The 15,018-nt window shown below is 43.7% G+C and overlaps 1 protein-coding gene across 1 annotated transcript in view; it reads left to right on the top strand.

Annotated features, from left to right (window-relative positions):
• cacna2d2a (calcium channel, voltage-dependent, alpha 2/delta subunit 2a) overlaps positions 1 to 15,018 on the top strand; it is a 143,351-nt gene that overhangs the window by 106,760 nt on the left and 21,573 nt on the right. Inside the window, exons 9-12 of the mRNA XM_061069533.1 lie at positions 10,243 to 10,293; positions 10,549 to 10,648; positions 12,816 to 12,977; positions 14,472 to 14,582. Coding sequence (XP_060925516.1) covers positions 10,243 to 10,293; positions 10,549 to 10,648; positions 12,816 to 12,977; positions 14,472 to 14,582 — 424 coding nt within the window. The remainder of the gene's footprint in view (positions 1 to 10,242; positions 10,294 to 10,548; positions 10,649 to 12,815; positions 12,978 to 14,471; positions 14,583 to 15,018) is intronic.

The following is a 15,018-nucleotide window of genomic DNA, read 5'->3' as shown; positions in this document are numbered from 1 at the left end:
AGACAAGCGAAAGAAAAACCTTTGCATCCTGGTCACATTTGCATGACGATCAAGATCCTGAAATACACAATTTTGAAAATCTTAAAATGTTGCCAGGTCTCAAAGAGAATTTATATATTCACCATCAAAAGCACATTTAAGGTTAAATCATCTGGTGAGTCTTGGTGAGCGTTTAATTGATTAAGTTGATCAATCCATAAAAAACATAGAAATTAAAGTGCTGAATGACAGGTAGCACAGTCCTCGAGCTCTCAGCCATAACCTGTGGGATAAAACTGAGGGAATAATTAGTCACTCAGTCTTTTTATGTGTGGAAAAATACTTCATACTCAGACACTGTGTATAACAGAGGAGTTTAACCTGTCAGTCAGTCATAGCTGGTACTTATTGTATTGTTACACTTTTGTTTACATTTACTCTAAACACTGATTAGTGTATTTTTAAGAAGAAATTTGAAGGGACCTCCCAACACCTCAGTGTGTCTGCAATCATGAAACCAACGAGGTGTTCCCTGACAATTAATTCAGTTAACACCCGAAGAAAGTCTCCCCAGTGCTCCACTGTCACAGCAGGCAACACTATAAACAGGGGGAGAGAAGCTGGAAAACACGAGGTGCCGTGAAGCAGCACAACTTAAAACAAGGATCCCTTCTCTGATCTGTCAGCACAAAACCCGAGTCCATGGACTTTACTGCTCTGACACATGTTTTGACTGAGGAACTCAACGTGGAGACAAGAGGGAACAAGGAGAGAGAAAGATGAGGGGGCTTGCTGAGCGGCGGCAGCGTCTGTGACAAGGTTAGACAGAGGAAGAGGTGTACTTGTGCACAGAGGAACACCTTGTCACCCCCCCTCCCTGGTCCTCCATGTTTGTCACTGTCATTTCTGTCAAGCTTTTCCTCATGTCGCAGCCGTCGACATTTCCTGTGGCCTGTTGCTTAGCAACTTGTGCCCAGCCGCGTTGAGTGGCTCAACCTTGGCAGGGAGTGTCATGATATGTCAGGTCAGAGCGGTCTGATTATAGTCTTAACATGCTGTCTCCTCCGCTCTCTAGAGAGGTGGGCAAATCACGCATGTTAGAGGGGTGAGGTGAGACCGTCGTGTGTGCTTATGTGACCGCAGGAGATTTCAGAATCCAGTAAGTCAGACAAACACCAGACAAACACCAGAAATACACCAGACACACACCAACCTTAGTGTTTCAGCAGAAATGTAATTGCTCCTACTTATTTCTGTAAATAAATATCAACTAGGAAAATAACACAGCTTTTTTGTTTTAAAGGAGGAAAAAGAAAATCTCATTTGGATGTTTGTGAAAATAGCTTCTGATCTTCAGGTGTTACCCTCGGAGACAGTAAATGGATATTTTAGCATTTGCAACATATTTTCCCACAAATTGTTGCCTATAAACTGAGATTCGAAACAGGGGCTAACATTGTCTGAACTGACCACTGTGAAAATTACAGGAATATGATAAATCCCATAAATTGTACTTTTCCATGTATTTCAACACTAGCTGAGTCATAGGCAGCTCCAATGACAATATCGACAGAACACACATAAATGAAGCCAAAACTTCCCAGATTCAGATGCTGCCATGTTGAAATTATTTGGTGCCAGTCAGTGCATAATGAGGGTGGAGTGGTGTTTGGAGCCATTCAACCAATCACAGATCAACCTCCGCTGTTAATCATTACACAATTTTGTTCCAGGTGACACAAAGTAGGAGGATGTAGCAGTGGTTGTCTCTCCTTCATAGATCCAGTTCTGGTGAAGGCAAATGACCAAACTCCTGCAATCTCACCGCTCCATAAATTACCCTATTATAAGAACTAAGGGAGTATGAGGACTACATGGAGCAAAACATATTAAAATCAATTCCTACAGCCCCCTCTCACATAAATTAGACCAATTGAAGTAACAAATACAGACGTTTGTCATTTGTAAAGATTTCGTACCCCCTGGAGAATAATGATGCTCACATGTCCTTACAGAAAAATAATTATGATCATTATTCAAGGCCCCACATAGCAATTTGTGTACAAAAGCAACAGAGAGATGATAAAAGAAACCACATACAAATCATGTGGTGTGTATATACAAGTTTGAATTACAATTTTGACTGAACAAGTAAACAAAAAACATCAAGAAGAAAGGTTTAGATAAGTACATGCAAACATATGTTTTCACACGTTCTCCTTCAAACCTACCAGCTCTCTTCTGCTCACCCACTACCAGATACAATCAGATCACATGAAATACTCCAGATATTGTTGCTGCACAAACACTAGTAAGCTACTGGTTTACACAGATGCAATGGCTGGAATCCTGGCTCTGTCTCCAGGGAAGAGTCTCCCAGTCAAAGATTTGATTTACAGTAATATAGAAGTAGCCACGATTCATGGTCAGTTCGTAGCGTAAAGGACAAGGAGACGGATGCAGGCAGGGCTGAGCTGGTGGGAGCTGACCAGGTGCTCTCCGTATGAAAAATATCGGAGGGGCCGCCTGCGTCTACAGATGTGCTGTCTCCTCTGTCTGCAACCAACCCCCCCACCCCCATACACACCCCCACCGCCACCAGCAGCCCCAGGAAAATTAATGGTCCAGTCAACACACTTAATTGTCTCCAATTGCTCTGACATTAATTATTAACATTTGTCCATTATATTGTCTGTTCGCGTTATCAAGGGAAGCGAAGCAGAGGGTGAAGGGAGGCAGAGGGAGGGAGAGAAAGCGAAAGGGCGAGGAGGAGAAATAATCAGAGGCAGGCGTGGAGTCCTGTTAGCCAAGCGTTGCAAAGATCCCATTACCTCCCAGGTTCACAACAGCATGCAGGCTATATCACATATTGATTTCTTCAAAAAGTCAATCTGACCTCTTTGTAAATATTATGACGAGTGGTCAGTCCTCAAAGCTGAGGGCCCCCCCCACCCCCAAGAAAAAATAACCAATATCTAGAGCGCTGAGCTTCACCTCCTCCATCTTTCATTTCTCTTCACCACACTTGAGGGAGACGCTGACTCAAAGAAGAACGACGTGTTATTGGTGAGAGCGAAGGAGACACAGGGCTTCAGCACTTTTACTGTGAAGCCGTTTTCAGACATGAACCTTGTCTCTCTTGAAGAACGCAGCAGGAGATTGTCTGGGTCAGACGCATTCACAGCGACAGGATCATGAGCAATGCAGGAGGCAGGACACGACCTATCCATTCTGCTGTGGAGATCACATGTTTACTGCACATCAACACCGGCATCGCTTGTTGTCGCCTGAAGCTCTTGAATCTCATTGTCGGTCCCTGTGATTTTCCCGCGGGATTCTCACATTCTACATTTATGGGACATTTCACAAGTGACTTGGCAGGAAAACCTCTGGAGGATGTCCAGAGCTACTGACATTATGTTGTCACGTTCGAGCCCCTCGGAGAATGTCTGGAGTTTCGTGCATGTTTAAAAGCAACATGAGAGTCAGTCCAAACTGTGACATTTCAGTTTCAGCTAAGCAGTTGGGCTTCAATAACAAACAGGTACTCGTTTGCTCATAATTAAAACGGATGTATTCAAATACGCAATATAAATTCAATAATCTCTTCATTTTTGCAAAGAAAGTGGCGGAAAAAATGTTCCATAAAATTCTGTGTGCTCCTCTTGGGCACAACCCAAAATGTGGAATTGGCACCACAGCTTCCAATAATCAACCGAAAGTGGAATAAATAAGCGGCAGACAACATCTCTCTCTCCTGCGGGCTCTCTGGGCGCCGTCCTCCTATATTTTTTTATCTTAATTCAATCTTTATACGCCTGCCACATCCACAGGAGCTCTAAGAGAGCAGCAGTCCATAAAATAATAAGCCCATCAGCACTACACATATGCACACGCTTAAGAGCATGCACACGATCGCACCTCCAACGCACACATATAGACACACGCCAGCGCGTTCTCGGTGTCACATGCAGTTCTCCCATTATAGTATGGTTACTCCACTCCACTTACAGCTGCTGTACATGATACATGTATATAAGGTAATGGGAGATGTTTGCCTGCAGGGGAAATTTAAGGAAGCATGTTGAGGTATTAAAATGGATTTTCACAGAGGAGACTGTGGTTACCTCCGCAAAGATCCCTAATGACACCACATTTAAATTCACTAGATCTAGATTCAGATCTCCTTCAAATTTCACACAAACTAATAATATTAGTCCCCTTTTTTTCCATCTAGATCCATATATTTTTTTCAAAAAATTCAAGAAAATTTTTGAAAAACATTTGTAATTTTAAAGAAAGTCTGGATCCACCCCCTGATCTGGGTTCTTCCTCAGGACATTCTCCACCCCTCCACAAAATCTCATGGAAATCGGTTGAGTAGCTTTTGTGAAATCCTGCCAACTAACAAACAAACAAATGCAGATGATAGACCTACCTCGTTAGTGGAGGTACTGGGTTAATTTATTATTTTTAGTTTCAATCTTTCTTGTTGTTTTCAGTTTTCATTCGCAGTTTGGTTCGGTTGCTCCTCTGCCAGAAATTCTTCCTGGCAAAAAAGCCCCGAAGACAAACTTCCCCCATGTGCTGTTTATATAAGAGCTAACACTGTGAAGACAATTCACACATTATAGTGAACACGCACACACACAATACAGAAGCTACTGTATATACGGCCCATTCATTATGTATACACACTACACAATGCAGCCTATAAACATGACTCACAACAGACGACAGTGAAATATGAGCTCACACATGACAAAGTGACAAACACACACTGTCCAAGTTCCTATTTCCTGTGGCACAATACAATGAGCCCGAGCCACTACATGTATCTTTTACATGTTTCTGAAATTTATGTTGTAGATAATTCCTCCAATTTAAATGTACTGCACACCACTTTGTGGAAAGGGTCAGGGTGCATGAACACAATCTCCTGAGAGAGTCAGCCCCCCCGGCACAGTTAATGTATTGATTTTTACAATGTCGCGTCTTGAAAAAACTATTTCATGAATTCCAATGAGACTCCTTTTACCAAACTGCCAAAAGAGAGAGGTGAAATACAATCACCACAACCAAGGAATATGTCATTGTGTTCAATGCTTGTGAAATGCATTTCTGTTAGATTTATATGAGAGCGGGGGGGGGAGAGGTGTATATGTTGTGGTGCAGACTTTAATCTCCTCTTATATAGAGCAAAACCTTGTTCCACCTCAGTGTAAAGAGCACATGTCTAACACACACAAACACACATTGATCAGACTTCACCTTGGTTGTGCGTATTGTTCACATGCACATGTGTGATGGTGTGAACACGTTTTTCCTGTGACATACATCATGTCTTTTATGGCGTCCGGACATTTGTTTCAATTTCCAGTGTTTGTGTTGGTGATTAATCACAACACGAAAAACAACAATGGACATTTAAGCTTTGGTAATGACATAGTATTTGCAATTAGTTATTAACTCCAATGACGTCTGATACTGATACATTACGGAAATCCATTCTTTGCTCCAAGGCTGTGAAAGACCTTCTGGGTTTCTCTCTGGGTTTATTCATAGTAGTCACAAATGGCCTTCATAAATTGTCAGAGATTCTCCCATTCACACACATTCATACAACACCTCTACACACAGCGCCTTGTCTATCACACAGCATTAGAAACACTCATGGCACACAGGCGTCCGGTTGATTGAACACAGACTGGATCAACCAGGGATTGAACCTACGATCTTCAGATTAGTGGATGAACTATTCCGACTCACAGAGATCCAATTCACAACAAATAAAAAACAAATACATTCCCACATTTGAGCAGCTGAAACCACCAACCCGGGTTTTATAATTCGTTTCTAAATGAGTTAGTCAATATTCAAAATTGAGTTTGGTTTCCAGTCTATTGATTGTTCTCTGTTTATCATGAGGGAAAAACAATACCCCATTTCAAACAATCAAAACAAATGAAAATGCTTTAAATCTTGTGTCACCGTGATTTGGATTTTAGTGTTAAATAAAATAACCAATGATTTGACTTAGATTATTTTTCTAAAAGATCTGATTATTTGTACAAGGCCCAGTCACTTTGTGAGTGATGCATTTCGATTTATATTTTAAAGCAAATGAAACAGTGTATAGTCAGTATATATAAAGAAGTTTATTCATTATGTATTCATTATATTTATTTATTACATATTATTCTTATTGACTGTATGTATCGTAGTTAAGGTCATTGTAAAAAAATCCACTGAAGATATATTTTTTTATTCCATCTAAGTCTTCACTACAAGCGTCTCAACATGGATTTAACCTTTGAAGTAGTTTGTTTGTATTTCTTTTATTTTTAAAGTCCCTTTTGAACTCAAACTCAAAAAAACATATTTTAAACATATTATAGTTTGACTTGGAAGCTACAGCTGAATTGCCAACAAAGGTTTTCTAATTCATATCCTAACATAGTCTATGATGAACAGATATAAACAGGTTGAATCCAAGGGGAGCTGGACTCAGATACAGAGCTTTCACATTCAATTTTCCTCTGTGATGAGTGAACCAGATCTGACTCATGCCGATATGTAAATGCAGCGGTGATTTCTGAAGTAAAATATAATGTCAGCGATGATGGTTTGGCACCGGCGCTCAGACGCTGGTCATAACTTCCAGCGAGCGGGGAGGTTGTGGCGTCCACTGGCTGACGGCTGTGGCACCGTGGCACCGAGTGGGCGCCGGGCCTCGGCTCAGCACCAGCCAGGCCCATCTGCTTGTCACCTGGCTTTGGCACGCAGGAGACTGGGTAATGACAGGGAAAGAATGGCATCAGTGGGCAGAAGCTGAGAGGTAATTACTGACTGGAATCCATGCAGAAACGACACATCTGGAACCATGAGTCAAAACGGGGGTGAATTATACACACCGACACCGGCCTCCACTCGCGATTCTTATCTGTCAGAAACCGTGGAGCCGCGTATCAGCCCCGGAGGCTCGAGAAATCCTTGACTCCATCCCGCTCGCTCTGATCCTGATGTTCAATTCAGCTGCGCTTCAGGCGGTGGAGAGGCAGAGAGAGAGAGCAAGACAATCTGCCGGGAAGATCAGTCATCGGAGCGCCGTAGTTTCAGCGCCGAGTGTTCGCTATTCCGGCTCGTGTGTTACCCTTCTCCTCTTCATCACTGCTCACACGTTTCCTCTCGGACCCCCATTACCGCTGATCAGTGCTGCCTCTTGCAAAGTTGGACAGAAAATGATCGGCTCGGAAGTGATGTTTTCTTGGCAGATTTCAGGGGCAAAGTTTACACAGGCGACCATGGTGTCGTATATTCATTGTAGTTAGAGTAGATCATTTTAGTAAGTGTTCAAAACATAATGACAGGCTTACATTCATGATGCCTGCCTTCTGGACTCTCAGACCTTCTCAGAGAGTCCTCCAGGTGTTTACTTTAGAAGTTCTCTCCCTTTTTCGAAATGATCCTTGACTTTGGGGATGACCTCTGACCAGCTAATGGATGGGTGTAGAAGGAATGTTCTCGACCAATGTGTCTTCATGTTCGGATACAAAAACATGTCCTTCTTTAGTCAGAAATCTCATGGGGGACGGCATTTACCTGAAGTCATGGGCGGAGCCAAACTCTCTATATAAATGTGTGTAAGACCCCGGCAAGTCAGACTTCACTATTTGGTCTGGGTGATTTCTCCGAGTTCTAGAGCTCGTCTTGACCTGTACTACTTTTGTGTAATAAACATTATTATACTTGTAAGTACTGGGACCGCGTTCCTTTCCTTCATCATCAACTTCTACAAACGACATCTACATCTCGGCTGCCAAGAATATACCATAAGAGTTTATATTTTGTGAGATGACCCATAATGACTGACTAACAGACGTCTGCATTGCTGTGTAATTAACATTAAGACCCCCCTCTTCAAAATAACTCGTCCCGTTAAATGGACCATTCTCTACCATGAGAAATAGACTGACCAGAGGAGTTAATGAAATCCTGCTGATGGTCCGCAGGCGCAGCCCTCACCACATGACCCTCCTTCAAGCTCCAGACAGGGCGTCTCTGTCCATGAGCCGGGGGGGGACGGAGATGTGGGCCACATCCTGACTGAGTCTGTCCGTCCTGCACCGACCATCGGTTTCACAAACCCCATCTGCCCCAAAAGAGAAAGAAGTCGTGGAACTGTGTGGAGTCTCACATCTCTCCTGCTCTCCCTCTCGCTCCCTCAAATTAAGATTTCAGTAATTAAATTGATAAAAGTCATGCATGCCAGTATGCCTCATGGTTCCAGACCTGATTACATATACGCCGCACAGTCGTGGAGAGCTGCAGAAGTTCTACCTTTGATGTGGCATTCTTTATTATTGAAAATAATTGGATTCTCCCTCCCCCCCTCTCTCTCTCCCTCTCACATACACACATTTTGCCCATGTTCACTCTGGGCATGCTCAGTTAATCGACCTCTTGCGAGGTAGAGTCTTCACTCCCTCTATCGGGGGGGGGGGGGGCTTCCAGGCAGCTTTTCCATTGAGCAGGGACCAGGTTGTGTCTAAAAAAGCGGATTTGAAGCGGCCCAGGCACTGTGCTGAGGGACGTGACTCCAGCACGGGGGGGCAGGGGTCATGCTGCAGGTTTGAGTGGCGCCTGCCAGTGAGTGGGGGTGCGGCGGCTTGCGGCAGCAGTGGCAAACGCCTGCCGGGGCGCCGTCGCTCCACCACCGAATCAGCTTGGCCGAGCATAAGAAAAAGGAGCCTGGCCCACAGGCAGCTGGCTTCTCTCCACACTCAGCGGAACGAGTGATAATCAGCAGAAAGAGACCCCCGATGATTACTCCGCCTAAGACGGCTGCTAACTGCTCGCCCGCTCACTCCTCAGAATGTCAAACTAGTCCTCACATTTGGAAACCCCCCCTCCCCCCCCAATGTGCCATAGAGACGCTTATAAAGTCCATCAATTCCAGCTCTCTTTGTATCAGGAGTAAATGTGAATTTAATTGCCACTGGAACTGAAAGAGAGAATTTTTAGATTTCCCTCTGTGTGTCACCCTCTATCACTTGTGGACAGACATTACACGTGAAGTCTCTTCCAGAACACGAGTCTGTCGGCCCCTCGCCGGTTTAGTGGCGTCTTCGCCTCGTGGGCTGACACGCCCCCAGAACAGCGTTATTTTAGGAGTTTTCTTTGCGGCAGAAGCATAATGGTCTTAAGCAGCCCCCCCCCCCCCCCCCCCCGACAAAGGGACTGCCAGAGTGAATAATGCGTTTGATGCCCAATTGATGAGTCATCAAAGAAACAGAACATCAGCCATCTCACTTTTACTGACAGCACTTAGCTCAGCACACAGTCTCCACTGCTCAGGTCAACAGCGCTCGGGCGGCTCCCTGACAGGTTCATATGAATTTCAAGTGACCAAATATAAAGTCTCTTAGATTGTATGCGTCACCGTAGCGTGACTGAAGAAAAATATATTCTTATATGTCCTTTGTGCTCATTTAAAATGATTTGTTGTTCTTTTACCTTCTTATAAGAGGGTACTTCTATTTCTTAGCGCAATTATAAGTATTCTCAACACAGATCTAGGTAGAATGAATGAACTAATTTAATCATATAGATCGGTATTGAAAGTAGATTGTGCCAATATTGGCAGGTTCTTAAAAACAGCCTGAATTTTAATGGGTTCGTTTTGTAAATGTGTTTTAACACCGCCTAAACGAACATCAGCGGGTCTAAAATAAATAATTAGCATTGTGGTTATAATATATATATTCGACTGGAGCATTTTTAAACACAGTATTAAATATCAGAGGTATCATTAAAACCTGTGTGGAGCCTTTGTTGATGTACAGTCCGTTAATTTTCATGGCTTTCAGACTGTGGCTTGTTAAAGAGGCTGCTGGAGGTTGTACAGTCCAGTACCGACCATTGTCCCACATGTATTATTATACACTTAGACCATAAACTAGCAATTACTTCGGCTTATGCAGTAATTATTTAGAGGAGGCTTTGTTATTCAGGACTAGAGGAGTATCTCCGTTGAAGTCGGTCGACAGTAGCTGTTGCCAACACTGAAGTACATAGCACAACTTATTAACTCTTCTAAGCACATAAGCCTTTTCTGTATTCTGTAGCTTAAGTGGGCTCAGCCGTGGTCGACTCCAATCACCGGGGCTCCACCTCATTGGGACTCCGCTCCTTTCTTTGGTGCAATTCACAAAGAATATGGTGGGGGAAATTAACAGTCCTTCTTTGTGTCTTCTTGTGCAGGTATATCCAAGGTGCATCGTCTCCAAAGGACATGGTCATCATCGTGGATGTGTGAGTGTCTCACTGGCTCCTCTCTTCCTACATTTCCCCCTTTAGCTAGAGTGAGCGTGTGTGTCTGCTTCAAAGGGCACTAGTGCCACCTGTTGGTCCGAGGGAAGCCTGAAGTCAGAGGGAAGACGAATGCTCCTCATCTGCCTGCACCGCTCTCTAAAACATGCCCTATAAAAGGGACATGAACAGAACATATGTTTTCTTACATGAAGCACCTAACATTCAGCCTGTTTCTTTATTGCTTCTCCTCTCCAGGAGCGGGAGTGTCAGCGGTCTCACCCTGAAGCTCATGAAAACCTCCGTCATCGAGATGCTGGACACGCTTTCAGATGACGACTACGTGAATGTGGCCAGGGTGAGTGGAAGTTCAGCTCCTGTAATTAATCGTACCAATCGCTCCTGGAAAAACAACGATAACGAAAATATTTGTTGTATTTATTAAGCCGGTGGTAATCAAGCAGGGAGTTCACAGACGGCACAGTGTGCTGGTGCTGCTGCTCCCAGTTGATTGCCTGCGGTGGGAACATTGCACTTCCCTCATTACAGTGTATTTGCTCTCCCTGCATCACCGGTAGCCATGTGGGATTTTGCCTGCCTGTCTCTCTCACTCTCTGCTGATTACTAAACTTTCTATTAGGACTGATGTTTAGGGGAATATTAACGTTATCCTACATTGCAGGACAGATAATGCACACACACAGACGCACACACGCACATCCGCGTGCATGGTGCGGTGGCTCTGTTCGGAGACTTCCTTCGGTAATCCTTCATAATCCATTGCTCTTAGCCACTGTATGCCTTTAAATCCCAGCTCTAAGAGCAATAAATGAGCTCGGTAATCTGGGTGGGAACGCATCTGATTTTCACCCCTATAAAGAACAGCTCACTGTGAAATGTTTGCAAACATTTACATACAGCGTATAGTAAGTAAGAAATTTGCCGAAACTAATCATCACACACCATAAAGATACACTTCTTTAGGACTAAACTACTGTGATGGCACTTTACTTAGTCGAAATGATACACTTTTAATTTCATTTCATTTTTTCATTTTTATTTATTATAGATAATAGATGTACCCAAGTATTTTGTTTCCCAGATTTTGTTTCATAGCTGCTGTGTATTTCAACCTTTAATGATACAAGAGATCAGAATCTGATTTTTTTGGCCAAGTATGTTGGAATTTGGTTCCGGCAGCTGGTGACTCTCATGTAAAAAGTGGCATTATTACAGGAAACTTATTTAGCGTTTTCAGGTTTTCTTTTCTCTCATGTGTTAAATTGTGTTATTATGTAAAAGTCAGTCTGGCCGAAACTTTCGTCCCAGTGTGATGTCACATGACGTCATGATGCACGATATTTGCACGATGCCCACCTAGTGGCTAAAGTCTGACACACCCCATAAACCCTTGTAAAGTGAGGCTGACATTTCTTACACGGGCTGGAGGCGGTTGACCAATCTCAAAAGAGAGGGCCTGCTGTCCAATCAGAGCACACTGGGTTTTATCGGGAGAGTTTTCTTAAAGAGACAGGAGCTAATACCAAGTGTTTCAGACAGAGGCTGAAAAGAGGAAATGCAGCAATAGACAGTATGAGGACTCAAATAGAAATATGACCCTGAATAGTTTTATATATCTCCTTCTGAGATATATTTAGTAATTTTAGTATTTAGTATATACTAAAGTAATATATTATAGGTATAAAAGGCAAAGACTATGAATGTACACTCTACATTCATAGTGGGAAGGAAATTGTGATGTACGTGTATTTATATGAAACAGTATTTGTAGATGTGAAGCAGCCTCTAATAACTCTCTGAAGAAACAAGGCAGAGACAATGATGATGGATAAAAGACGGTGATGACTGAAAGAAAGAAACTTCTCCTGTGTCTGTTAATTTCAGAACAGAAAAGTAAAAAAAAAACACTGTGTCCAGGCTTTGAGGAATTTAATGATTGAAGAGATGTGATAGCAACAGAGTGATGATTAATGAAAATGTGTCTCTGAATATTTTTTGTGTCCTGGATATCTTTGTCTGCTAATTTAAAAGTGAGAAATGTCAGCTTTTTCACTCACAAAGCGTTTTTACATCAATCCGGGCCTGAAAATGTCAGTAGATTTTGAAGGTGACCTTCAAGGAGACATAACATTTGAAACCTGCTATTACAGACGCTGCTGTTAATATTGTAATCACACACAGGCACTGCACACACAAGGAAACACACACACACACATGCACACGCACTCTTTTAGGCTAATTGGGTGGATGAGATGAGACAGATGATATTACCTTGGCTGGGTTTCTGTTCAGTGGTTTGCTCATGGTGTTTCAGGTGCACCTGGTCTTTGTGTGGAAAGTTGTAATTACCAGTGTTTACTGTCATCCAGAGAGTAGCAGACACATCTGCACACACCCACGCCTGCATCATGTCCCCGTGAACCACACACACGTATGACAGAGAAAACACAGAAATGCACAATCTGACAATTATGCTCCCCTGTCTTTGTCTTTCCCCTCCGTAGTTCAACGAGAAGGCCGACGCTGTCGTCCCTTGCTTCAGGAATTTGGTCCAGGCCAACGTTCGCAACAAGAAGATCTTTAAGGATGCCGTCATGCACATGCAGGCCAAAGGAACCACCGATTACAAGTCTGGCTTCACGTTCGCCTTTGAACAGCTTCTCAATGTAAGTGCCAACCCGCCTCTCAGGGTTGCTCTTTGGCTGACAGTGTGTGCACTTCCAGAAAGTCAAAGATAACCCGCTGAAACTGCAGTGTAGCTCCAGTGCATTCTGCCACAGGAACTGTCTAATCCAATTATCAAAGCAGAGTTTACAGGGATAAAACAGTGCTGACAGTGAGGGGCTCAGGTTTGTGGACCACACTTCCAGGGCGCTGTCATTGTCGCAGATTGGTGTGATTGCAACTGCTGTCGCGGTGGAGCAGCTCTGGCGTCTGCAGGAGCCGGCGCAGCCGTGAAGTCTGTAAGCAGCAGGCGTCCACGTGCTCGCAGCACAGGTGCTGCCTCAGCTCCGTATGCTGCTGTGTATTTTAGGAGGCTGCCACCCTAATGGGCTCTGATGGGATGATTGATGAGCGCAGCACAGAGGAGATCAGCCACAGACACTATATATTCCTCTGCTGGGGTTGGAGGCGGCGAGCCAAGTGCCGGTTGCATGCAGCCCCCCCCCCCCCCCCTTCTCTTTGCCAGCAGAATGAGAAATAAAAAGGTCCCTTTAATCACTGTCCGGGGCTGACTCACTCCCGTGATTTGTGGCAGAAGCACAATAAAAATGTGTAATTGTAGCAATATTATTTATCTTTATTAGAATCTTGTCAGATTGACATGCTGCTGGCCTGCATATCAATGGCAGCTGCTGTGCAGACAGGCGGGGGTGCGGACATCAAAGCTGAATGCTAAAAGCTGGTGCCTGGCTACGTGCATTTAGTGCTGACATGCTGGTGAAAGTGCTCCTGACACAATCAAATTTAACGCTACAATAATGTCGCGCTGTGTGCTTCAAATGAAATTCTAAAAATCCTAATGATAATGGTAAACTCACAATATGAGCACGAGTACCAGGAGTGAAATATGTAAACGTTAATGAATAGTAAAGAATAAAAGCTGAGAGGAGTAGAACCCGACCGACAAATCAGTTGGCCGATAACAATTTTCACAGACATGGTCTATATATTTGTTAAGTTATTTTATGTTAAGTTTGTGGTTAAACTGTAGAATAACAAACCTTTTCTTAATTATTATAAGATTTAATTATTATTTTGTTTTATGTATATTGTTTATATATATACATCTGGGTCTGTGTGGCTTTCGTCCAGAGACTCTAAATTGGCCGTAGCCTTTTTTCTCTGAATGTCAGTCCTGTGATGGACTGGCGACCCGTCAAGGGCGTGCACCACCTTTCGTCCAATGGGATTGGCTGCAGCTCCCCCAGCAACAATCCAATGATAAACAGTTTAGACAATGGACGGGTGGATGGATAAAAAATGACTTGTGAATGTGTCATATGTAATATATTTTATGTTGTGTAAACCTTGTCTTTTATTCGTTGACACATTTAGTGTAGCACTGTTCTGAATTATGTTTTCCAGCCTCCCTCACCTGTCTCCATTCCTCTCTCCCTCCTCCCTCTCCTCTCTCCTCTCTTGCCCATGTGCCACAGGAGAGCAGCGCCCCGAGGGCCACCTGCAATAAGATGATAATGATGTTTACAGATGGCGGAGAGGATCGTGCACAGGACATCTTTGAGAAGTACAACTGGCCCAACAAGACGGTGAGTCTGTCCCCATGAGGCTGTTATCTCTTCTTCTTCTACTTCTTGCTCTGCCAGCCCAAGAGATTGTGCATGTCCAGAGACTGTTTCGCACGGCCCTGTTCCCCCACATCCCCCGTCTCCCACTCCGTCTCCAGCTGACATTGTCTCATTATAGCACAGGCAGTTGTGTGAGTTAGGCTGTCAGACATGCCAAGCGCTCCAATCTGTGCATCTGAGCAGCCTCTCCAAGCTTTCTTCACTTCCATTTTGGCTCCTCTGATTCAGGCTTTTCCATCTCTTTACTCTTCAGCCCTGCCTCTCTCTCTCTTTCACTCTATCTCTCTTTCTCAGTCTGCTTCCCTTCCCCTCTCTCTTTCTCTTCCTCTGTCTCTTTTGTTGTTTTGCTGCTGGTGTTAACAGCTCTGACCTGCTGACTAATTAGCCACTTTATCAT

Source organism: Limanda limanda, chromosome 4, assembly GCF_963576545.1.
Source record: "Limanda limanda chromosome 4, fLimLim1.1, whole genome shotgun sequence".
NCBI lineage: Eukaryota > Metazoa > Chordata > Actinopteri > Pleuronectiformes > Pleuronectidae > Limanda > Limanda limanda.
Note: the sequence above shows the minus strand (reverse complement) of the source record. Positions and strands in the feature narration are given on the sequence as shown.